The sequence below is a fragment of the Chiloscyllium plagiosum genome, unplaced genomic scaffold (assembly GCF_037043375.1).
Source record: "Chiloscyllium plagiosum isolate Xiang-an unplaced genomic scaffold, Cpla_swu_hap1 HiC_scaffold_39, whole genome shotgun sequence".
NCBI classification, from domain to species: Eukaryota; Metazoa; Chordata; class Chondrichthyes; order Orectolobiformes; family Hemiscylliidae; genus Chiloscyllium; species Chiloscyllium plagiosum.
Window position 1 is genome coordinate 32,119,526 of NW_028270177.1, and position 25,584 is coordinate 32,145,109.

Here is a 25,584-nt window from a genome sequence, read left to right on the forward strand (position 1 = left end):
GTTTACAGACGACACTAAAATTGGTAGAGTAGCAGATAGTGAAGGGGATTGTCAGAGTATACAGCAGAATATAGATATAGATTGCAGAGGTGGGCAGAAACTTGGCAGATTGAGTTCAATTAAGGCAAATGAGAGGTGATGCATTTTGGAAGATCTAATTCAAAAGTAAACTATACAGTAAATGAAAAGTTCTGGGAATATTGATGTACAGAGATCTGGGTGTTCAGGTCTATTGTTTCTTGAAGGTGGCAAGAAGGGCCTTTGCCTGAAACGTCAATTTCCTGCTCCTCAAATGCTGCCTGACCTACTGTGCTTTTCCAGCACCACTAAATCTGAACACAAGTGGTCAAGGAGGCATACTGCATGCTTTCCTTCATCAGACAGGGTACTGTTTACAAGAGTTGGCAGACCATGGTACAGATGTATGAGACTTCTGATCAGCCACATTTGGAATACTACATACAGTTCTGGTCACCACATTACCAAAAGGATGTGGATGCTTTGGAGGGGGTGCAGAGGAGGTTCACCAGGATGTTGCCTGGTATGGAAGGCACTAGATATGAAGAGAGGTTAAGTAGATTAGGATTATTTTCATTAGAAAGGTGGTGGTTGAGGGGGGACCTGATTGATGCCTACAAAATCATGAGGTATAGACAGGGTGAATAGCATGTCCAAACAGGTTGATTAAGAATTATTCTAACCTAGCTCCTTGTCTTTTTTATAATAGGGATTTGTACCCAGAAATGCTGAACTGCCAACAGGAACTGACTGATTTGAGGCATTGTTAGGAGGTGGAGATGGGTAGACAGCTCTTTTTGGCTTGTGACCAGTGCAGATGAATTCATTCTAAACTATAACTCTGGATCACTAAACTAGGCATTAGATTTCTTTTAAGTTCAGCACATGAAGAATATGTCAATTTTAAACAAAGTACAACTTACTGACTGAGACCATGGATACAACCAGCCAGATCTTTAGTCATGATGCCACTCTCAACCGTTTCAACACACACCTGTTCCAATGTCTGGGAAAACCTTGAAAATAAAATCAAGGTTATAGTACATTTGAATTAATATTAAACAAAATTACCGTGCCGGGACACAAAAAAGATGAATCACAGTATTAATATCCTCAGTAGTCTATACTCAAAGTTAACCATCTTAGGTTCAGTATTCCTCCTGGCTAACTGTTAATGATTACAATATTCACAACCTCAAATCATTATACAGTGAGCTTGATCTCCTCTGTTCAGTAATGAGACAACACCAAAAAGAGAACAAGCGTTAAGTCAATACTTTTATACAAAGCCTTGGAAACAGAAATTAAACTGATTCATCAAAGTCCAGCACAAATGTAACCAGGAGAGGTGCAGGATAAGCCTGTCAGTGTGGCTCAAGTTTTTCAACTAATCAGAACTGCACGTAATATGTAAATTTATGAGCTAACATTGAAGAGAATGCCCTTGGTCTGCATCATGAAATACCAACCCATGACCCTGCCTTACCTGATGAGTTCTTGATTGCCATCCAGCTTTCCACGGTGTTCGAGGCCTCGAGTCCAAGCAAAAATGCTCGCAATGGGGTTTGTACTGGTAGGATTGCCCTGCAACATTGGAAATGGTAAGACTAGCCAACTCCTACCAAGTGATTAGTACAGCACCCCTTCACTGAAGCGGCAGAGTTTAAGACTTCACAATTTCAGGAGAGATGAAATCAGATACAACTAACCACTAAGATCTTGCAGGACAGTTTACCATCTAAATACAACTACAGAACATTTGGAAATGGGAAATGAGCAAAATGGTTAGTGTTTCAGTAACCAGAAGGATTTGTGGTCAATGACAAAAGAACTAGAAGGCCTTGAATTAAGGTCTAGGACATTATGACAAAATAGGTTCAATAGTCAACTTTCAAAAAGGGAATTGGATATAAATAGGTGTGTGCTGGGGAAAATCAGTAGGAAAAAAATAGAAGTCTAACCCAGATAGTTCCAGAACCAGCACAGGCTCAAACCGTCTAATGTGCTGTGAAGATCTGTTAAAAATATCCACATTAACAATTTTATTAAAGGAATATATTAAGTCGAGATGAAGGATTCCGGATATAAAGCCCATTTTAAATTGGATCCAATTAGTCTGAAGGTAGTATATTTAATTGAACAAAACTAATTAATCCATTCTACAATTAAAATTAAGCAAAATCTATAAGCACAGTTATATTGTTCCAAAAGTTGAGATGAACTCAAAACAAATTGACCTAAGTGATTCAGAGAAAGTACTTTTAAATCTGTATAATCTATTCACAAGTAGCAGAGAATAGCCATGACAACAGAAGGATTGTGCAGAACTAGTTAGAATGTATTTTGCTCCTTCAAGACCTTGATTCTGTGGTGGCCCAATAGAGTTGCACACTCACCAGGTGAGCAGAGCATTGCAAAAGGCTGGAAAATGAAATTTGCTGCTGTATTAATTAATTACAGCACCAAAACAGGCCACTAAAAGCCAAAGTCTATATTAATACTTCCTCTAATGAGAAGGATTCAACTCAGATCTTTATTGTTCATTTCTTTAATTTTTTGGGATAAATTTTAAATGAAAATGAATTCTATTGTGGAGAGCCTTAATAGGTGGTTTCAGAGAAGTGTTTACTTTAGCTCTCAAAGGGTAACTAAGAATGAACACTGACTAGAGTCAGATCTCTCCACCTCACAGTCGCAGTGTGATGAAGTATCAACTCTGAATCATTCATGACTGAGAGGAATTCTGGGGAGGAAATGTTTCAAGACTAAATAAACAGACTATTGCAGACAAAGTGGGAGGAAAATGAAAGCATCTTGCTGCCCATCTCCTATAAACAATTGCTAATACTTGGGATAGCAGGCTCCCAATTACAAAATTGGGATTAATCCATAATTTCTCTTGTAAGCATTGAGATTTGGTGCCACCTGAAACACTGTCTGCAATAGTCAAAAGACTAAATCCAGCATAACTTTGTTATGAGTCTCAATCTTGCCTTCTGGTGTTCTCTGTAGTGGCGTGTGACTGTGCCATGAGCTGCCTCTGCTTCAATCGTCTTTCCATCAGGGCAAACCAAAACAGAGGTCATTAAGCCAAGAGAGCCAAATCCTAAAGGAAAAGGAAACGTATATGAAGGGATGGGCATACAGTGTTCAGAATTCAGTTTGAAGATTCCCATCTGAATGCTTCAAGATATGATCAAGGCCTGCTTCATCATTCAATATTATCACGGAGGATCTTCTGTCTCATTTTCTTGCCCATATCCCAGAAAACAAATAATTGGAAAAACTCAGCAAGTCTGGCAGTATCAATGGAGAGAAAGCAAAGTCAATATTGAGTCCAGTGAAGATGACTCTTCAAAAGGCTTCCGAAGAGCGAAGATGAACGCTGACTCTGCTTTCTCTCTAGGGATACTGCCAGACCGGCTGAGTTTCTCCAACAACCTTTTTATTTCAGATCTTCAGCATCCGGTTGTGCTTTTTTTAAGCCCACATCCTCCAATTCTGAGTGGCCAAAAACTTGTTAACCTTGAACATAGCTATTGGTTAAATTTGGGGTAGATAATACAATCTGATGAGTCAACACTGTTTTCTCATTTGGCAATAGCAGATGTTAGAAAACCTTGCCAAAAAATTCCCAAATGCTATCTTACTTCAACTGAAGTAAGGTGGTATAGTCCAGCTAGTATGGTCAGGGCTGAGGGGACTCCAGTAACAAGGGCCTAAATAAGATATCTATTAATTTTTATTAATGTCTGCAGATAGCTTTCTCTTAAATGGAAGACAAAAAACAATCACCTTGAGCCAGAATATCAGACTGTACATCACCATCATAGTTCTTGCAGGCCCAAACAAAACCACCAGAGGACTTCAGCACTTGAGCAACCATGTCATCAATAAGACGATGCTCATACCATATACCAGCCTTCTCAAAGTCTCCTTTGTACTTCCTGCAAAGAGGGTATAAATGGTAGATCAGTGTAACCAGTACTGTGGTAATAATTGCAGGTGATAACAATTGGTTCTTTGCTTCCATTTTTCCTACAGACCACACAATCCATATGTCATCCACCTCTGTGGAATTAGTGACAACGTTACCTATTTAAACATGGAGATGCTTCCACTATTTCGCATTGGCTGCCTTTAGAGAGAATGGCACTAGAACAGTCAAGATTACAGTTAAAACCTTCAAAAAAGTACCCAATGCTACACCTCCAACACATGCAAAAATTAAATTAAAATTCTGATTCGGTGTCTTAAATTCTTGACTGATAAAAGAAAAAAAAAACAGGCAATTACTTACTGCTGAAAAACCTCCTCAAAAATGTCTTTGAAGCGTCCATCATAGGCCTTTAGAATAGTATTCTTGGTGCTCATATAGAGTGGCCACTTCTTCTGCAAGGCATACTGAAAGCAGCTGTGTGCAAAACCATTGATGGACTGAAAAAACAGCCAGAGAAATGTTTAGTTGAAACATTTCAGAGCCACTCAATTTGGAATCACATTTAAGGTCATTACCCACCCTTTGTTAGGGCACAGCTGGTGGAGAGAGATTGTCTGCCTCTATACTGTTTCCAGTTCACAGCTGCTAAACTTGCAGACTCACCCAGAAATTTCTCATCTTCACTCAGATAAGGCTCTACAAACTTTCATGCAGAAATTTGGTGTTCCTTTAATACCTTCCTTCAATGAGGCACTGATCAAAAATTTCCAACTACACAATTTCAAGTCATTCAACATCAGGTGCAGAGATGTTCCATCTGTGGGAGATTCAAAATTAGGGGCCATAAGAATCTTGTTGACCCCAATAACTAAAATCATTCAAATTTTGTTATTGGTAAAAGGATAACAGCAAGATTCTACTTTAAGCTTTACTGTAACAAAAGAGGCTACGGCACCATTAACTAAACACTATGCAATTAAAAAAATGTTGCCTACAAATCACACTATTTTACAAAAACTATCCATTCTCCCTTTTGTGATTCAATGTTTTAAGGGATTCTTGGTAAGAGGACCTAATTCATTTTCCCAGCCCGATAACAGAATTCTGAGCTTTTTCAGTAAAGCCTTTCCTAGACATTCCTGGTCTAGCACAATACGGTAAATTATCTAGCCTGGTTTCAATCAAACTTTGTTTCTTAATCTCAAGATAAGCTCCCATCTACTTTCCCACTTGACAAACCATAGATGCCTTTGGTCTCCAGATATATCACACTTGAGTGAACATGTTTGGGGGACTGATATTTTAAAAGTCACTTAATGAATCACATGGGACTTCTAACCAGGAAGAAATTTGTGACCGGCTATTAGGCATCAATGCTCAAAAGATAGACAATTTAAAATTTAAATCACTTATAACCCCAATCTTCTTGACCCCTTCCCAGGATACTGAGAATTAAATGCTGTTACTATAGTCTTCAAGGGTGAGCAACTTACAAACCAGGCCAGATAACAGGTAGATGACATAAAATCCCTTTATGTTTCATACAGTATATAAAAATCACAACTCCAAAAACGTATATCTGCGACCATAAACATTAAACAAAGCCAATTACATTGGTATGGGCTCTTAAAAAGATCAAATGTGGAAAGTCTGTAAAGTGTATAAAACTGTTCCAACAAGAGCAAAAGACATATTCACTTGAAAGCCAAACTTTCATGATATTAAGAGGTGCACAATATCAAAGAACAGCAAATTTGAGAATTGGGGGTTTTAGGAAAAGGCAATGGCCCCATCTACTGAGGGACACAGCAATTAAAAAGCAAAAAGGTGGAAACTCCCACCCTTACTCCAAAGTGAGTGAAAAAAACAAAAGAACTTCCAATAATTGTAACTATACACAGGAATCACTTACCTCATCAGTGTTGTACATGCCCATTCCAACACCACCTCCAGGAAAGTTATACACCTCCCACTCTTTGGCAGCACTGGCATCCTTTGGAGTGAAGACCAACTTGAATTGACCAGGCTTGTCCACCACAAAATCTGTAGCTTTATACTATAAGAAGAAAAATAAAGGTAATGGTAGTTACAGGAGTACACATTCTTGAATAGTGTAACTGAAGGTGGCAGTAACACCTCAACATTAATGGAATGTTTCCCTCTGCTCAGATGGGAAGCAGAGAATACTCAAGAAATACATTCAGAGGGACTATATTAAAAAGGAGTAACACCTTAAGATACCAAGCCCAAATATTAATAATAGAGCACAGTAATTTCTCATTTCAAAGACATAATATTTACAAGTGCAAACATACATTAAAAAGGCAAGGATAGCCATGCTACATTATCAAAATGGAAAATCTCAAGTGGTCAAAGAGGTATTGATAAACTGGTGTAATCAAAGCAGATTAGATTAAACGAAACACGCACATTTTAGCCTACACTCCCGTCATCACTTAGATAAAGCAGTTTCCCACTCCCTTTGAGCTGCAGGGGAAACAGATAAACACTTCATAAATCACAAGATTTGATTATTTCATGGATCACAATTAATTTCTTTCTTCCGAAAAAGTTTGACTAATTCTACTAATACTAAGGCAGCATTCTGTATTAGCTCAGTCTTTAAGTCAGTGGTTACAGAATGGCTTCCTCACTGTTCTAATGAAGCCATTTGAATTTGGAAAGGTACCATGCACTACTCTATGGATACAGTCAAAATGCCATACACCCAGGGAAGTCAGGTTAAAATGCTGCATTTATGTTGCTATCTGTTAGAAACAACATTTCTTGGCATATCACACCCTTTTAAACATCAGGCAGGTATAATCAGCCACGATGAATGATCACACTACCAATATCCACTGGTAGCAGCACTAAATGATTACTACTTCGGGTAGGTAGCATTCAATGAACTCTGACTGCCAAGAGTATCAAGCCATGAATGGTCCTTGGCAAAACCCAGCCGCTTCATGTGAATTCTAACTTATTGCAGCATCGACCTCTATACGGTTTATGGATGTTTTTGGGGCTAGTATCACTTGTTCATTCTCTTCATTACTCGACAATTGAGGTAGCGTTGATACATCTGTTCCCTTCAAGAAACCCACCAAATCCCCTCAAAATGAGTGAAAACTACAAAATGTAGGTATTGACCACGAAGAGATGATTAACCTGTCATTTGACAGCAAACAAGCTCAGAATTCACAAAAGCTTTTGCACTCTGGCCACTAAAATAATAACTGATAAACAATGGAGAGCATTTCATTTTAATGCATCAGGTAAAGCAAGCACGTCAATAGGGAAAGAGCATAAGCAGCTTTTCCTGTGAAAGGGTGACTCACCCCCAGTATCAGTTCTCAGTATCATGAAATAGGGCACTTGCAATCAAATCCTGCCCCATAAAAACTGAATAGTTATCAATAAATTAGTCTCATTTACACGAATGGGCTCAAAACATACTTAAATAAAAACCAACCTGTTTGGACATGTTGATGTCTCAAAGATAGACAGCTCTGGATTCAAATCGTATAAGAGTTAGGAATACCACCACTGCAGCACAAACCCTCCTTGAACAGCATTTAAAAGTGTACCCTAACTAAACCTAATTCTTAACCAAGAAATAAAGATAACACACCTGGTCACCATGTGCATGTCTGCCAATGGTGATGGGTTTAGACCAACCAGGAACAAGTCGAGGGATGTTGTTGCAGATAATAGGCTCACGGAAGACAGTACCACCCAAAATGTTTCTGATTGTACCATTCGGACTCTTCCACATTTTCTTCAGTTTAAATTCTGCGAAAGCCAGATTTTCAATAAGTTTTACAAAACAGGAAATACTGAAAGAGTTGCAATCCATTTACAATAACATTTTAAACTTAGCAAAACCATACAATGATGTCAAACTTGGGAGTATGAAGCAGACTAAATTTAAAAAAGTTAAAATCATCCAGGTTTTTGTTCATGTAACGTTCGAAAGGCCAGTGTTTATTGTTCATCTTTAATTGCCCTGGCAAAGATGGTAATGCTACTTTCCTAAACTACAGATAGTGCTGTAAAGAAAGACTCCAGCATTTTGACCCAGTGTTGAATGATCAATACAGTAGTTCCAAGTCAGGATGGGTGGTCTTTGAGGGGAACTTGTACGTGGTGGCCCGATGCATTTGCTTCCCTTGCTCTTCTCAGCGGAGCCAGTGCAGGGACTTAAATGCACCTAAATTCAGAATAAGTGAATTAAATGACAAACCAGTGCAATTTTATAGCCATAACAGATGTGCTTACAAACAGATCAAACTTGGGAGCTGAACATCCAGGAGATTTGTGACTTTGATTAGGAAAGGAAGAAATTGTGTTGGCATGAGATGGAATAAAGATAGTAAGTGATCTTGGATCAGACGACAGAGAATTCATATGGGCGATACTAAGGGACAAGGGGAAGACACAGATAGGGGTCTTGTTGTTTACTTCTATCAGAAGCTGTTTCACAGGACAGAAGATAACATCATGAGTTAATGAGGATCTGTAAAAAAAAAAAAAAGGCACTGCTTTAATCACTAAAGTTTTAAAGATGCGTAGATTGGCAAGCCACAAGGAATAATTCAAAACGTATTCAGGACATTGCCTTAGAACAGGAATCAAAGAGCATGTAATGAGGTAGGTTTAATAAAAGTGGTCAGAGTAAAAGACCCTAGGGAACAATGACCATAACACAATAGAATTTAGCATCCAGTGAGAGTGGAAACTGGAGTTGGAAATAACTGGGCTGAGCTTAAATATTGTTAATTAATAGGAATGAAAGTTTATTTGGCCGGAGTGGTCAGGGAAAGGAGATTAGCAGCAAAGACATTTCATGAACAACGGTAGATGCTTAGACAAGTTCACTGTGAGAGATTCAAGATGGCTGCAGTCTTAACAGTCTGCTGTGTTGGGCTCCGTGCCATACCCCAGGCAAGGTGGGCTTAAAACTTTGCCTCAGTGGGAGTCCCAGGATTTAGACTAGGGTCAATGGATGCCAGCTTTACAGCATGACAGAAGAAGGGAATCCCCTGTCTGTGAGATATATGAGGGAGAGGTCATAATGCCTTTTAGCCAATTAGGTCAGAAATACGGAATCCCTAATAGGGACCTTTTCCAATATTTCCAGGTTAGGGATTACCGACAGAAGACGACCATGCTCTTGACCCAGCCCTACAAGTCGGATACAGAACATAGGTGCTCCGGTGTGGGGGTGTTCTCTCAGTTAGTACCCTATATCATCTGCAGAGGGGGAATGCCTTGGGGGGTATGGAGAGATTCCATGAGATTTGGAATCAGGAGTTAGGGGAAGAAATCTCATCAGAAATGTGGGAGAATATATGGGGGAATGTAAAGTAGATTTCAATATGCAATAAGGCACAAACTATGCAATTGAAGATCCTCTACAGGGCCCATATGGCACTAGAGAGGTGAGCAAAAGTTTAAGAAAGGATTTCCCAGATGTCCCAAAAGTAAAAAAACAGTCCTGGCACCCTTACACGTTGCTTCTGGTCCTTTTACACGATCCACGGATACTGGGGGGAGCATAGTGCATGAGCTGGAGAGGATCCTGGGAGTGGAAGTTAGGGAAGATCCGGTGTCCCTCCTTTTGAGGCTACCGAATCTTCCCTCTTTGGGTGAGCATGGGAAGAGGTTATTCAACATTGTTATGCACTGTGCAAGGAAAAACACCCTAATGAATTGGATATCAGAAATGGCTCCAGGTTGGCGCAGACTTGTGACAGAGCACACTTGTGATGGAGCACGTCCCTCAGGACAACCTGACAAGTATGGTGCACGACAGAACAGAGTATAAGACGTGGCGGCCTTTTCTAAATACCAGAGGCCTGGTAAATACGGGTATAATCAGAGTCATAGACATGTACAGCAAGGAAACAGACCCTTCGGTCCAACTCGTCCATGCCAACCAGATATCCCAACTCAATCTAGTCCCACCTGCCAGCACTCAGCCCATATCCACCAAACCCCTCCTATTCATATACCCATCCAGATGCCTTTTAAATGTTGTAATCATATAAGCCTCCACCACTTCCTCTGGCAGCTCATGCCATATACATACCACCCTCTGCGTGAAAATGTTGCCCCTTAGGTTTCTTTTATATCTTTCCCCTCTCACCCTAAACCTATGCCCTCTAGTTCTGGACTCCCCACCCCAGGGAAGAGACTGTCTATTTATCCTATCCAAGCCCCTCATGATTTTGTAGACCTCTACAAGGTCATCTGTGGATGGGAGCCTTGATGGAGGTATGGCAAATGGAGCAATGCACTATAGTACAATGTAATGTAATTTAAGTTTACTGGATGAGATTTAATTTAATGTTGTTTTATTTATTTTGAGTTTGTGCTAATTTGGTTTAAGTAAATGAGTTAACTTATAAGAATAAAATGCCTATTATTCATGTTAATGTAACGTAACAGTACAATATTTTTCTATTCTTCTGTACTTTTGTACAGAACGTTTTTTTTGGTTTGCGCCAATGGAAAAAAGTGAAAATGTTTCAATATATACATTAAAAACAAGTTCACTGAACACAGACATCGCTTACTGAAGGAGGAAGATAGATTCTAGGAAGGGGATAAACTATAAGGAAAGGAAGTTAAGGAGACCATCAAAATTGAAGGAAAAAACCTGAAATATTAGTACTAAACAAAAAGGAAACAAAGATTTTAATCAAAAAAATAACCAAAAGATAACAAATAACATAAAACAAAATTCAGTAAGAGCTTTTTGAAAACACTTTGCAGTCTTCATAGCAGAACACACTGATATTATTCCACAATTCCAAGTGATGTGCCCTGGTAAACTGGAAATTCACGAGGGGGAAAAGAAGTTAAAAATAATTCAGATATTTTTGCTGTTGTAAAGTAGGTGACACGAAATCATTTGGGGTTTACAAAAGGCACTGGGAAGACAGATGTAGGAAAACTGGAGAAGCCAATGAGTTTTGATGAAGTGGTAAAAGGAAAGCCCAGTGGAAACTAAAAAGCTGCACAAAGTGCAACTTGGCCAGGGATTGGTTGAGAAGAAAGTGCTAGACCTTGCATGGGTAAAGCTTACTCATGTATGGAGTAGTGAGTAAAGAAATTATGCTTTTAACAGATACAGGAGCAAGTTAATCTTTGATGCTGAGATATATGTAATTCAGAAGGAGTATTGCAGAATAAAGTGGTAATATTTGGAATTCATAAGAAGAATGTTGCATTATAATAAAATGAGGTTGGAGTGTCCTGTGAAAAGTGAAGCTGTGGCTGGATTAATACAGAAATTCAGTTGCAGGAATACAGTTTATCCTTGGGAATGATGTAGCTGGATCACAGGTGGGAGTGATGCACACTGTGGTTGAAAAGCCTGTAGAGAGAGAAAAAAGAATCAGGCAACTGAGGTATTTACAGCGGGTATATCCTGTGATTTTTCTTCTGTGTGGTAACATCAAAGCCACAGTTGAAACTAGGAGAAATCAAAAAATACAGATAAGGAAACAACTTCAATGACCAGAAACTACATTTACTCAAACTGTTGAGAAAAACCAACAGGTGGGAGGACAAAGTTGATATTTTTGTTGAGAAATTAGCTGAATTACAATGAAAAGATGAAAAAGGTTATCAAAAAATATGTACAGAAGAATCTGAGTATATCCCAGAATATCATCTTAAAAAATGAAGCCTTGATGAGAAATGGAGACCATCACATTCAAGCAGATGAGAAAGGAATGGATGTTCAACAAGTTGCATTACTGTAATAGAAAGGTGATGTTGCGGGTAGCACATGAATTACTAATAGATGGGGGTCATTTGGGAGTAAGAAAAATTCAAATCAAAATATAAAAACATTTTCAGTTGATTGGACTGCATACAAATGTGGCTGAATTTTGCTAAATATCATTTGCGTCAAGTAATTGGAAAATCTTAGGCAGTGATAAAACCAGCACACTTAATACCCATTCCCACATTTGAGGAATCTTTTAAGGGTCAAAATTGTGTAGGACCCCTACCTAAACCAAAAAGTGGGAATCAGTATTTTTCACCACAATCGGCATGTCTACTAAATTTTCAGAGGTCATTCTGTCACAGCTAAAAAGGCTTGTAGAGAAATTACTCAGTTTTTTTAAAAATAAAAGCTACATATTGGATCAATGTCAAATTTTACAACGTTATTCATGAAAGTTATGAAAGCTTAGGAATAAGGTACTGTAATTCAAATTCACTCCATACCATCCAGAATCACACAGCATTAAAATGGCATCAAACTTTAAAAGACCACAGAGGGCTTATAGTCCAGACTATAGAGAGGATTGGGATAAAAGGAATGCCAAGCTAATTTTTGCAGTTAGAAATGCACCTGACAAATCAACGAAATTCAACTCACTCGAATAGTTTTTGGGCATGAAGTGAAAGCCATAAATAAATTTCAGATAAATTGGTGAGACAGAATTCAGAGAGCACATATTTGTCCGATGCCAAATTTTAGGGAAAGATTAAATACAGCAGGTGAATTGGTGGACAGCATTTGAAAGTAGCACAGCATGTTATGAAACAGGAAGCAGACAAGTGATCAAGATTTGTACTTTTGCTAAAGGAGATCGTGTTAGTGTTATTCCCCATGGTCATTGAACATTTAAAGACAAGGTTTAGGGAGCATCAAAAGGAAATTGAGTGAGGGGCACTATTCGAGGCAAACGCCAGAGAAAAAATTGTCATGTGAACATGGTCAAAAGATATTTTGATAGGGAATGAAAGATAGAGAGGTCCCCTTCCTAGACCTCTCCATCAACGACAACCAACTCACAGACATCTTTTACAAACCCACTGACTCCTTGGATTACACCTCCCACCCTACCTCCTGGAAAAATGCTATTCCACATTCCAAATTCCTCTCCCCCCCCCCCACCCTCCTGGCACCTTCCCCTCCCACTTTTGGAATTGCAAAACCTGCATCCACACCTCCCCTCCATCTAAAGCCCCAAAGTAGCCTTCCACATCCAATGTTTCACCTGCACTTCCACAAATGTCCTTTATTGCATGTGTTGATCCCGATGCGGTCTCCTTTACATTGGGGAGGCTGGACGCCTTCTCGCAGAACATTTCAGGGAACATCTCTGACACCCGCACTAATCAACCCCACCACCCCAAGGCCGAACATTTCAACACCCTCCTCCCACTCGGCTGACGACTTGCGGGTACTGGGCCGCCTCCACCACCACTCCCTCACCAACCGACACCTAGAGGAAGAACGCCTCATCTTCCAGCTCAGATCCTTCCAAGCCAGCGCATCAACGTGAACTTCACCAGTTTCCTTATTTCCCCTCTCCCCCCCCCACACCTTGCCCCAGTTTCAAACTTCCAGCTCAGCATCATCCTCATGACCTGTCCCACCCGTCAATCTTCCTTCCCACCTATCCGTAGAACCCTCCTCTCGGACCTATCACCTATATGCCTTTCTCCATCCACCTTCTGCACTCCCAGCTACCTTCTCCCTCGCCCCACTCCCTCCCACTTATCTCTCCACCAGAGGCTCCCAGCCTCATTCTTGATGAAGGGCTCCTGCCCGAAACAGATTTTCCTGCTCCTTGGATGCTGCCTGACCTGCTGTGCATTTCCAGCACCACTTTAAACTTGGGCACTAATCTCCAGCATCTGCAGTACTCACTTTCGCCCATACCAGTTTAAAGTCACGCCATTTGGCATGAAGAAAAAAAATCACCAGCCACATTTCAAACATTAACCAATAAAGTCATTTCAGAATTATTGTGCGTACATCGAAAATCTGGTGATCTTCAGTCACACATTGAAAGAACATTTGCAGCATTTATTGAAATTGTTTGATCGACTTCAAGAGACAGGCTTGGTGACGTGAGAGAGAGTTTGCAAAAGCCTAAGTCACATTTCTGGGCCATGTTATCGAACATGGTCAGTTGGCTCCACAGGATGTGAAAACAAAAGGTCACTGGGGAGTTTGCCATTCCATCAAAGAGGGAAGGACTACAACTCATGGGATTGAGTGGCTTTATTAGAAACTTACACTCCATTTTAGCAACATGGTTGCTCCACTGATTGACTTGAAATGCAGAAACGTTCAGTAGATGGAGAAATGTCATAAGATATTTGACAGCCTGAACTCTGTGTAAACCACTACTCTGTGTTAACCACACCTAGTTATGCAAGCCATTCAAGATAGCTATGGGAGAGTGACATAGGTGTCAGTCCTGTACTCTTGCAAGATGACGACAAGATCTATTGGGTATTTTTCCACAAAATTTAATCAAATATTCCACAACTGAGAAGGAGACATTGCGTTTGGTGCTGGCATTGCAACATTTCAATGCGCCGGAGACCGTTGTCTATACTAATCGTAACCCATTAGGCTTTGACAAATTCCAAACTATATTGGAGCTTATTATGCAGCCATTCAATTTAGGCAATAGTGAGGACTGCAGAAGCTGGACAGAGTTGATAAAGTGCGATGCTGGAAGATCAGGCAGCATCCGGGGAGGTCAGTCATTGTTTTTGGCAGGAACCTTCATCAGCCATTCAATTTGAAAATCATGCATGGGCAGGAAGAGAGAAGGTAACTGCCAATTTGTTGTCAGTTTGATGGAGGGTGGTGGTGGTATTGGATGGCGGGGGGAAAAACAAAGACTGAAATAGACCGTAGCAGTGAATAGATTAGAGTGGTGCTGGAAAAGCACAGCAGGGCAGGCAGCATCAGAGGAGCAGGAAAATCGACATTTCGGGCAAAAGCCCATCATCAGGAACCAGTGAATGTTTGCATGCTTAGAGTTAATAGATTGTACTGTACTAATAATGTAAAACTAAAGGCCATCTTCCTATATTTTAAGGGGGAGGTGTGACGAAACTATGGCTTTAACAGGTATATTTGGTCCTTTATGAAGGAAGGTCGAGACAGAGGTGACAAGCAGTCTGCTCAAAGCCAAAGTGAATGAGTGGGGTCAAGTTCTCACAAAACCAGGATTTTTAGTTTTAGATTTTAATAGCAGTTGATGGCATCTTGAAGCTGGATGTGGAAACTCCTCCATTTCAGCTAAAAGCAGAGTTCACTTCCTGCTGCTAGAATTGCTCATTGGACAACTTATTTTACTGAATTTGCCTTCGCCAAGGGTGTGTTTGTGCATTATGATACAGATCATTGTGCTATATTGCACGCTTTGCTAATGTGAATTCGCTATAACACATTAGCGAAATTGGGGACAATGTTTCTGTAGCGCAAACTTTTAAAGCATTATCGATAATACGATTCCAGTCCCATTAGTTTAAATTGTGCTGCTAGTATGCAATTTTCTTATAATACAGGATTACACAAGAACAGAACTACCAAATTATAGCAGAACTATCTGTACTAAAACAGTTAATTAGTAGTCAATATATCGATTATTTTGTTAAGATTTTGACAGTTACAGTTAAGATTTTTAAAAAATTGTGTCTATATTTTAACTGGAGTACAAAAATAAAGTGTTTTGCTTAACAGTAGTTGGACAAAATTGCTTCTGGAACACAACATCTTACACTTACTGATGTGGATGTAGGTTTGCTCGCTGAACTGAAAAGGTTCATTTCCAGATGTTTCATTACCTTACCAGGTAACATCACTTCAGTGGACCTCATGCAAAGCAATGCTGATAAATTCCTGCTTTCTATTGACATGTTTGGTTTGGTGATGTCATTTCCTATGGCAAAGTCACTTCCTGTTCCTTTTCTCAGGGGGTGGTAGAGGAGGTCTAACTCGATGTGTTTGTTGATAGAGTTCCGTTTGGAATGCCATGCTTCTAGGAATTCTTGTGCGTGTCTTTGTTTGACTTGTCCTAGGATGGATGTGTTGTCCCAGTCGAAGTGGTGTCCTTCCTCATCCATATGTGAGGATACTAATGAGAAGGGTCATGTCTCTTTGTGGCTAGTTGGTGTTCATGTATCCTGGTGGCTAGTTTTCTGCCTGTTTGTCCAATGTAGTGTTAGTTACAGTCCTTGCATGGTATTTTGTATATGATGTTAGTTTTGCTCATTGTCTGTCAACAAACCCAAACAAGCAGACAAAACACGTCCAGAAACCTGAGCCACTCTCTCCTACATCAAAGACATCTCGGAAATGACTGCCATACTACTTAGACCCCTTGGCATCATGGTTGCCCACAAACCCACCAACACACTAAAACAGCAGCTAACGAACTTGAAAGACCCTAAACAATGAGGGAGACTGGTGAGGCCAGAATTCTAACTTCAAGAATCACAACAGTCTGTTTACTCTGCAACATCACAGCAATGAGAAATTGGGAAATGCACGTTTTGAAAAGGGAGTGATAAATATTGATCAAGAATTGGAGAACTTTCCTGTTGAAAAAGTGCCTTGTAAGAGTTTACATTTATTAAGAGTACAGAAGGCAGCTCACCATTTCATAAGACAACCCCATTATAGTTGCAGACTCCCTCAACTGAAGAGTCTACCTAGATCTGCACTCGTCCAAGATCTTTCAGAGGTACGAATCCCACCACATCAACAAAGACACCCAAGTACAAAAACTGAAGTATAAATTTAAAAAAAGAAATAAAGTTAAAAGATCAGCATTATGGTCCTTATAAAACCCATTTGCAGTGAAATAAAATGAACTATAATTATCAACGTAAGGCAAACCAATACCTTTAGCTTGTCATAAAGATGTATAGCATTGAAATAAATCTTAGCAGTGATTTTGATTTTACACATGAACACAGCTTAAAACGGAGGACAAAGGAAACATTTACCTATTACTCTGTCCTCATCAGGAGTGATAGTGGCACACTTGACTGCAACGTGATACTTCTGGGTTGCGAGTGCAGAGTCAATAGTAACTTGATCATCAGTGGCATCCCGATGTGGCAAACCCAAATCATAATACTTCATCTCCACATCAACGTTAGAAAGGATGAGCTGAAAAAGGTTTTACTATCAGCAATATTCAGGTTTGGAAGATATTAGAATAAGAACCCTCCTGACTAAAACTAAAAAAATCACAAATCAAAATCTCTAGAGTACAACGTGCATTCCTTAAAATCAGTGTCAGCCCTGTGACAATGGATCATCAAATACAGGTCATTCTACTATAACACACATTTCATTAACACAAATTCTCTATAACACTATTGATGAATTGGGGACACTTTCTAAAGCATGAAGTTTTAAAGCGTGTATTGGTTATAACGCAATTCCAGCCCCATTAGTTTAAATGTTGCTGCTATCACACGAAAACATAACTACTGTGTTTATAGCACAACTGACTGTACTATGATTCAATTTGGTTAAGTTACCAAAGCCAAATAGGTGACCACAGCATCCCTCATTCCAGGGATGCTTGAGAAAAAGTACTAAACTTCAGATTAACATTTTTGCTAAGGCTACTGTCACATGCTGCCAATTACTGGCACCTTGCATCTTTCCTTACTATAGCATATTGAAACTGTTTGCCCAAAGTAGTGTTAAAATAAAACTGTTTAAATACAAACGCATCATCTGAGCTGCCAGTAACTTAATTCCAAGATAGCATGTTAAAACAAACTTTATCTAAAGTTTACGAAGTTTAACAAAAACCCAGATAATTATGGGTGTGTAAATAAGCAGCCTTTGTCTACCCATGGCCTTCACACAAGCTCTTGACTAAGGAAAGAGTCAAAGGATATAGTAGTAACCAGGAAAGTGGAATTCAGACCACAAGATCAGCCATGACCTAACTAATGCACATCTTCAGCTTTTAATGCAGGTATTGTTATGGCTGCCCCTGAATCAGCTGAACTCCATTTCCCTTTCTGCAGTCACTGGTTAAACAATATCAGTCTTCATATTGTGTTCCGGGCTGAGTTTTAAAACTTGTGCAACCTATTCAGCCACATATCACTGCAAAACATGCCCAAATCAGTTCCACCACAAACCTTAATCTGTACCCAAATTCTGAATTATGACTATTTTAACTACCCACCCTTGAATTGTTAATCTTCGTCAAAACTTGTGTCAAGTGTTTATGCAGCTCAATTCATACCTGGCCTGGGATCTACCCCGCCTATAATTTCCTTAACTGATACCCTTCCTAAGTCCTCCACTTGTACATGTCTCATTTACACTCAATATCAGCTGCCTTTTCTCCCCAAGCCCCTCCACTTTGAAAACATCTCAAATCTCTCTGACCAGGTTCTGTTACCTCAATCTCCTTTTGGTTATACTGGTTGAAAAGTACCTTGAAACATTCATGTGTCTAAAATATCAATTTCAGCTCATTTGTATTCAGCACCATTGGTGAACAGTTTTTGGAGGAGCTTTGGAAGTGTTCACAATTGTTGACACCAGATGTTAATGTATTACATCAACCTTAAATGCAGCTGGGGCAGCCTATTTATTTTAAGGTTGACTAATGTAGTGAAAACACTTTCACAACTTCAGGACATTCCAAGTACTACAAAACCAATAACATTTAGCAGTGTTTGAAATGCAAGGAATTACTTTGAAATACCAAAGACGTTGTAAGGAGAGAGGAGAGAGAATTTTAAAAAAAAAGGTAATATTATTTAAAAGAGGGTAATTCGTGCATAGAATTAACTTGCTGAGGAAGTGGCTGATGTGGGAACAGTTACATCATTTAAAAGACATTTGGATAGGTACATGAATGGGAAAAGTTTGGAGGGATATGGGCCATGAGCAGGCAGATGGGACTAGTTTAGTTTGGGATTATAGAGTCAGAGTCAGAGAGATGTACAGCATGCAAACAGACCCTTCGGTCCATGCCAACCAGATATTGCAAGCAATATTCCAACAGTGGCCTAACCAATGTCCTGTACAGCCACAACATGACCTCTCAACTCCTGTACTCAATACTCTGACCAATAAACAAAAGCATACCAAACACCTTCTTCACTATCCTATCTACCTGCGACCCCACTTTCAATGAACCGGCACTCCAAGGTCTCTTTGTTCAGCAACACTCCCTAGGACCTTACCATTAAGTGTATAAGTCCTGCTAAGATTTGCTTTCCCAAAATGCAGCACCTTGCATTTATCTGAATTAAACTCCATCTGCCACTTCTCAGCCCATTGGGGCCAGCATGGACTGGTTCAACTGAAGGGGCTATTTCCAAATTCTATGGCAGACACAGATCAATTGCAGGGATTATATGCTTAAATTGAAAGTTTCATTGTTTATGCTCAAATCATTTTAATTGCGACGCACTGAGGCAATACCTCAACATTTATTGTATGTGTTTTCACATCTGTACAAGGTGTCATTTAGCTGAAGCTACCAGCTTAATGCCTTTGCCGACTTTCGCCACAGCCCAGCAACAATTTTCCTCTCTCCATTGCTTCATCCAGTTCCTGTTAAAAAGGACTATTGATTCTGCTTCCATTATCTTTCTGCCAGTATATTACATAGATGCTTTAGAATCTGAATTTCCTTGAATTCAATACTGGAGGATCAAAGACAGTGCCTGTGACAAATCTGAATCTGTCACCTCCTCAAAATAAAACAGTTTGTTACCTTGATATTTTGTTGACCCAGAGCTGAGGCCCCTATCTACATCTTCACTACTACGCCAGTTTCTAAAACACACACTATTAGATTTAACTATTGTCTGGAAAACATGGTTGGAACACAACACCTTATCCTTACCTGCCAAACCAACCAAACATCCTTCTTCCATAAAACCCAGCTGAGGTACACTGCAGAAATTCACCAAAGAACCCACAACCACTTCCACCTAGTTAGCAGATACATGGCAACAATACCACCTGCAAGTTACCACCTAGTCACTCACCATTCAGACTTGGAAATGTGATTCAGACCCTTCATTGTCACTCAAAATCTTGGAATTCTCTCCCAATGGTATTATGAGTCTATCTACAGCACATGGACTGCAGCAATTCAGAGGGTGGTTTCATGTAGAATGAACTTCTTGACATAGAGGTGGATGCGGGCACAGTTAGAACATTTAAAAATATTCGGATAGGTACACGAATGAATGGTTTGAAGGGATATGGGCCAAGAGCAGACATGTGGGACTAGGTTAGTTTGGGATCATGTTCAGCATGGATCTGTATCTGTGCTGTATGTCTGACAGCTCACCACTCTCAAGGGCAACTAGGGACAAGCAATATCCTAATCTCATGAGAAATTTCAAAAATTCAGAATTATTGCTGGCAAGTTAATTGGAAGGGTTGAGGAATATGGGGCAAACGTGACTAGATTAATTTCGGACATCTGATTGGCATGGACAAGTTGGACTGAAGCGTGTTTCCATGCGGTACATCTATGACTGACTCTAAAATACTGCTCACTCATCACTTCTGTCCAAGTTTCAAATCCTCCATTAAAATCATCCAGAAGTGGATGCAATACTCTCATTATTTAGATCAGAGTGGTGCTGGAAAAGCACAGCATGTCAAGCAGCAGCCGAGGACTAGGAAAATCGACATTTCAGGCAATAACCCTTCATCATTTGTTAGTAGGCATCATTTAAGCTCAAATCAGTTAACAGACAAAACAGCAGGAATAAGCAGGGCATTCTCAGGATGGCAAACTGCTGTTAGCCAGGTCCTACAGGGGTCAATGCTTGGACCACATCTGTTCACAACAGGTGATTCAGATGTGAAGACTCAAGCAAATCTGACTTGGACAACTGAAACAGGAATAATTCCAGCAGGATGCAAATAGGCTTTAAATTGGTTTGGATACGCTGAATGAATGGACAAGAAATGGCAGATGACGAAGAATGTCAATAGCTGTGAAGTTAGCCAATTGGCAGAAAACAAAAATGTAGGGCATTTCTTAAATGTTGATATCCAAAAGAACTTTGCACTCTTGTTCATCAGTCATTGAAAATTAGCATGCAGTTGTGGCAATTAGGAAGTCAAATGGTATACTGGCCTTCATCACAAGGTGCTTAACTACAGAAGTAAAGACCTCTTGCTGAAATTATATAGGACATTGGTGGATGTTACCTGGCATACAGTATGCCATTTTGGATTTGCTCTCCAAGGAGATACTTTTCAGGAAGGGAGTACAACAGAGGTGCACCAGGTTTGATCTGGTGGTGACAGGGTTTTGAGGACTTTCATTCCCGAGATGACAGAGTGGATACAAAGATGTTTCCCCTGGATGACAAAAGAACTAGAAAGAGTAGTGACTCAAAGGGCTTGCTATCTAAAACCAAGATCAGAGGAATTGATTCAGTCCTACAGTGGTGAATGTTTAGAAGCTTAATCATTTAAAATGTTAAGCACAGAACTGAGACTGATGGAGATTAGTGGTAGATAAAGCAAATGGAAGATAACGTGCCATGATCTATATGAATAACAGGGCAGGCTTGAGGGATTGAACAGCTTACTCTTGGTCTTATCGTATATTCCATGTTTAATTTCCTTCAATGCTTTACACCTTCTAAGACAACTTCCTCTTGCCCAAATATCAAACACACCCAGAACCCGGAAACATATTCACCAAGCTTTTACTGTATGGCAACAAAAACATTGGAGGGGGCAGCCAAGGGTAAGCTGTTTTGCACACGCTCTGTAGCAGTTTACCTACCTGTTAGGAACAGTGCACAATGAGCCATGCCATTGATTACTTGCAAGTGCTTTATTTCTTATTCACTCAGACGACATGGGCATCGCTGGCCTGCCAGCGTTTGTAAATTGCCTGCTCTTAGTTGCCCTTGAGCTGGTGATGAACTGCCTTCTGGAGTAGCTGCAGTCCACATGCTGGAAGTTGACCCACAATGCCCTTAGGGTGGGAATTTCAGGATTTTGGCCAAGCAACAGTGAAGGAACAGCATTATATTTCCAAGTCAGTCAGGATTGTTAGTGGCTTAGAGAACTTGCAGATGGTGTTCCCATGTATTTGCTACCTTTACCCTTCCAGTTGGAAGTGATTCTGGGTTGGGATTTGGAAGATGCTGCCTGATTATTTTTGGTGAATTTTTGCAGAGCATCTTGTACACAGTACATACTGCTGTGCAGGTGGAGGAGAGAGTGGATGTTTGGGGATGTGGTGCCAGTGCTTTGTCCTGGATGGTGTCAAGCTTGAGTGGTATTGGAACTACACCCATCTGGGCAGGTGGAGAGTATCCCATCATACTCCTGACTTGTGCTTTATAGATTAGATTAGATTCCCTACAGTGTGGAAACAGGCCTTTCGGCCCAACAAGTCCACACCGACCCGCCGAAGCGTAACCCACCCAAACCCATTATCCTACATTTACCCCTTCACCTAACACTACGGGCAATTCAGTGTGGCCAATTCACCTGACCTGCACATTTTTGGATTGTGGGAGGAAACCAGAGCACCCGGAGGAAACCCACTCAGACACGGGGAGAATGTGCAAACTCCAGAGAGTCGTCTGAGGCGGAAATTGAACCCGGGTCTCTGGCGCTGCGAGGCAGCAGTGCTAACCACTGTGCCACCGTATAGCTGGTGGACAAACTTTGGGGAGTCAGGTGGTGAGCTATCACCGCAGTATTCCTATCCTGAGCTGCTCCTGTAGCCACCGTGTTTACGTGGCAAGTCCAGTTGAAGCTCTGGTCAACAGTAACCCCAAGGAAATTGATAGTAGGGAATTCATGGATAACTTCAGGGGTGGTGATCAGATTGCCTCTTTTTGGAGATATTCATGCTATGTAAATGCCAGGCAATGACTGTTACTCACCACTAGTCAAGCCAAGCCTATGTTTCGTTGCACTTAAACATGGGCTGCTTCAGCATCTGAGAAGCTGTGAATAGTGCTGAATCTTACTTAATCATTAGCAACCATCCACACTGGCCTTATGGAGGATTATCGATGAAGCAGTTCAAATCTTCAGAAAATTCAAAAGCTCCTCACATCTAAAGCTACTTTAATAGTGACTAAAGATGGTCCTTTTAAAAACACTAAGAGCAATAGATCCTACCTTTTCTTTGATAAAAGCCCAGATGATGCGGGTCATCTCATCACCATCCATTTCGACCACAGGGTTAGCCACTTTAATGCGCTTGTCTGCATCTATTCAGATGAAAGCAGCTTAATCACAATCCAATAATTTACTTAAAACCCAAGGCTACCTATTAAAAGAGCTTATCTCAGATTGGTTTCAAAATTGTGGTTCAAAGGGCTGCTCAATATTTCAGTTCACATGCAACTTGTCGGAGTTAAATATTTAAAAGGTTTAATGACTCATAATAAATGAGGTACAACAGTTGCAGTGAAACATGCATATTAATGTAACTTTGAACAGTGCTAAAAACCAGTGCAATTTTATCTACAGAAAGCACCAAGTACATTTGAAGAAATCAGTGATTTCTCATTTAACAATAAGGCAATTTAAGTAAAACAGAAATACATAGGACACCATATTAGCTCAAGTACAATTCGGCCCTAGAGTACAGTACTAACAGACTATCCATATTGCAATAGCCCAACTTAATCAAGGACCCCATTTTGTATGGCCAAGGCACCAAAATCTTTCGCTTTAATGAGCGGAGAAAGTATACAGTGCAAGCATTTTTGAAATATTGTCCAAAATCTTCAAAAGTATAAAAGTTAAAAAAATAGGCTCTTGCACTTCCAACCGTAGCAATGGCACTAAAGCTTTTTTTAAAAAAATTACGCACCTAAAAATGCATCATTGGACAACTGAATTAAAGACTTATAGAAATGAAAACTCAGTTGCAAGCTTGCTCAATGTAAATGTTACTAATTCAACTTGAAATTACTTAAAAACACTAGTAAATGTGCACCACACAATTTCTTTGGGGCAGGGGACAGTCCAACATGTAGCACATGTTCAATTTTGTCACTGATCATTTCTACAGTACTGTACTTCTGCCATTAGAGGTCACTGAACAATACCAGGTGCACCCTGTAGGGACCACAAACTGCAAACGGCTTCTTTTTCATTTTTGATTATTTCTGCCCTCCATCGCCAGTAAAGATGAGTGACCTTGCTATTATGGGCATTTCAACTTCAAAATAAACCAATTTATGCAATGTTTAAAATGCCATTTACAAGTGAGAGTGTAGCAGAGCTTCTTCAATATTTTGACAGAAATTAAACCTTGCAGCAGGCTCAAGGTTATCATGAACCTTGAGCAATTTACTCAGTAAACACATGACTATTTTTGGAACAGAGCCAATTCTGGGTCCTCAGAATTCTACATTAATTCTCTAGATGTAAAACAGAAACTGCAAGTGTTTAGAATGTAAAACTTAATTGAAGGCTATTTTACGTCTGTGTTTGCAAAAAAACAGACTAATGCCAAATCGACTTGCTGCACTGCAGATGCTAATACATTAAAGAATTCCCTCTGCTATGGAGGAACATTTTCAATCAGCATGAAATTATACACCTTCTCAGACGAGAGCACAGTACTTTGGAGATGACGAATGCATAACTTCGGTTAGAATTAGGCCATTCAGGATAATGTCAAGAAGTACTGCTGCAAGCCATGTATAGTGGATATCTGGAACGCTCCTTCAGAGGCCAGGTTGTAAAAATTTCAATGCAGACTCAGTTGCTTCAGGAAAGAATGAAGGATTACAAACCAAGGCAAGGAGGTGCAAGGCAAAATCAGTCACAATCTAATCAACCAGCAGAGACTCTTGGGGTTGAATGCCTATAACAGCTCCTATAGAATTGCAGGGATCATTTTCATCAGATGTAACATTAAAGAACTTCGGTCAATTAGGTCACTATCCCAAACACATGCTGGAAGAACACCGATACAATGGAACTTATTAAATATCATTGTCAGTTTTATTTTATCTCCTATAATCCACTTTACTGATTTCACAGATCCAGACTGGATACTAGAGAACATGCAGTATTAGTAAAGTGAAGTGCATAGACCAAACTAACAGTTCAACTTTCTGCACTGTATCTACATGTAAAGTCACAGGGGTGTGCAGGAGAATTGGTCAACTACAAGTTCCATTTGAAATTGAGTGAAGTAACAATACGCATCACCATACCACAATTAGTTGCAAGTATTCATTTTTTGTAAGATTAATTGAATTGCTAAGTTATAACAAGGTGGCAAATTTAACCAAAGATTTATTCAATGCTGTTACCCAAAGATGAAACCTGGTGTCAGTGTATTTAGACACTGAGGATCAATATTTTGCTGTAGAATGCAAAGATTTACTACAAAACCTTTAACTAACCATTAGAATTTCAAATCATGCACATGAGTAGGCATGTGAAATTTTATCGTCTCCTTAGAAGTCTATTTGTCCTTTTGACCTTTGAAACTTAGAATGTCCTTCAGCAGCTCAATCCCATTGAAGGACAGTTAAATGAAAAACTATTAGATAAGAAAACAACTGCCAGTAATGGGGTAATGCAGCATGATCTAGAGTAAGAGCAAGCTCAAACAAAAAGTGCAATACGACAAAGCATGGTTGTACTGCCATCACACCCCCATCCCCCAAAGATGGGCATGAATCTAGTCTGAAAATGCTGCGGATGCATTATCATTTCAATTTTAATTGAGAGAATAGATTTTGATTGGGAAAGGGCATGGCAGAAATAAGATTAACTGAATGGCAGAGCAAAATCTGAATAGATTAACTGATTCTGCATGAAATAATGGTCA

General features: G+C 39.9%; 1 protein-coding gene across 1 annotated transcript in view; it reads right to left on the reverse strand.

The window, feature by feature from the left end:
- The window catches only part of idh2 (isocitrate dehydrogenase (NADP(+)) 2), a 28,353-nt gene that overhangs the window by 736 nt on the left and 2,033 nt on the right, over positions 1-25,584 (reverse strand). Inside the window, exons 2-10 of the mRNA XM_043677578.2 lie at positions 22,905-22,996; positions 16,745-16,910; positions 7,593-7,753; positions 5,871-6,014; positions 4,319-4,455; positions 3,814-3,965; positions 3,012-3,124; positions 1,505-1,602; positions 942-1,034 (exon numbers count right to left, since the gene is read on the reverse strand). Of these exons, the coding sequence (XP_043533513.1) occupies positions 942-1,034; positions 1,505-1,602; positions 3,012-3,124; positions 3,814-3,965; positions 4,319-4,455; positions 5,871-6,014; positions 7,593-7,753; positions 16,745-16,910; positions 22,905-22,996 (1,156 nt within the window). The remainder of the gene's footprint in view (positions 1-941; positions 1,035-1,504; positions 1,603-3,011; positions 3,125-3,813; positions 3,966-4,318; positions 4,456-5,870; positions 6,015-7,592; positions 7,754-16,744; positions 16,911-22,904; positions 22,997-25,584) is intronic.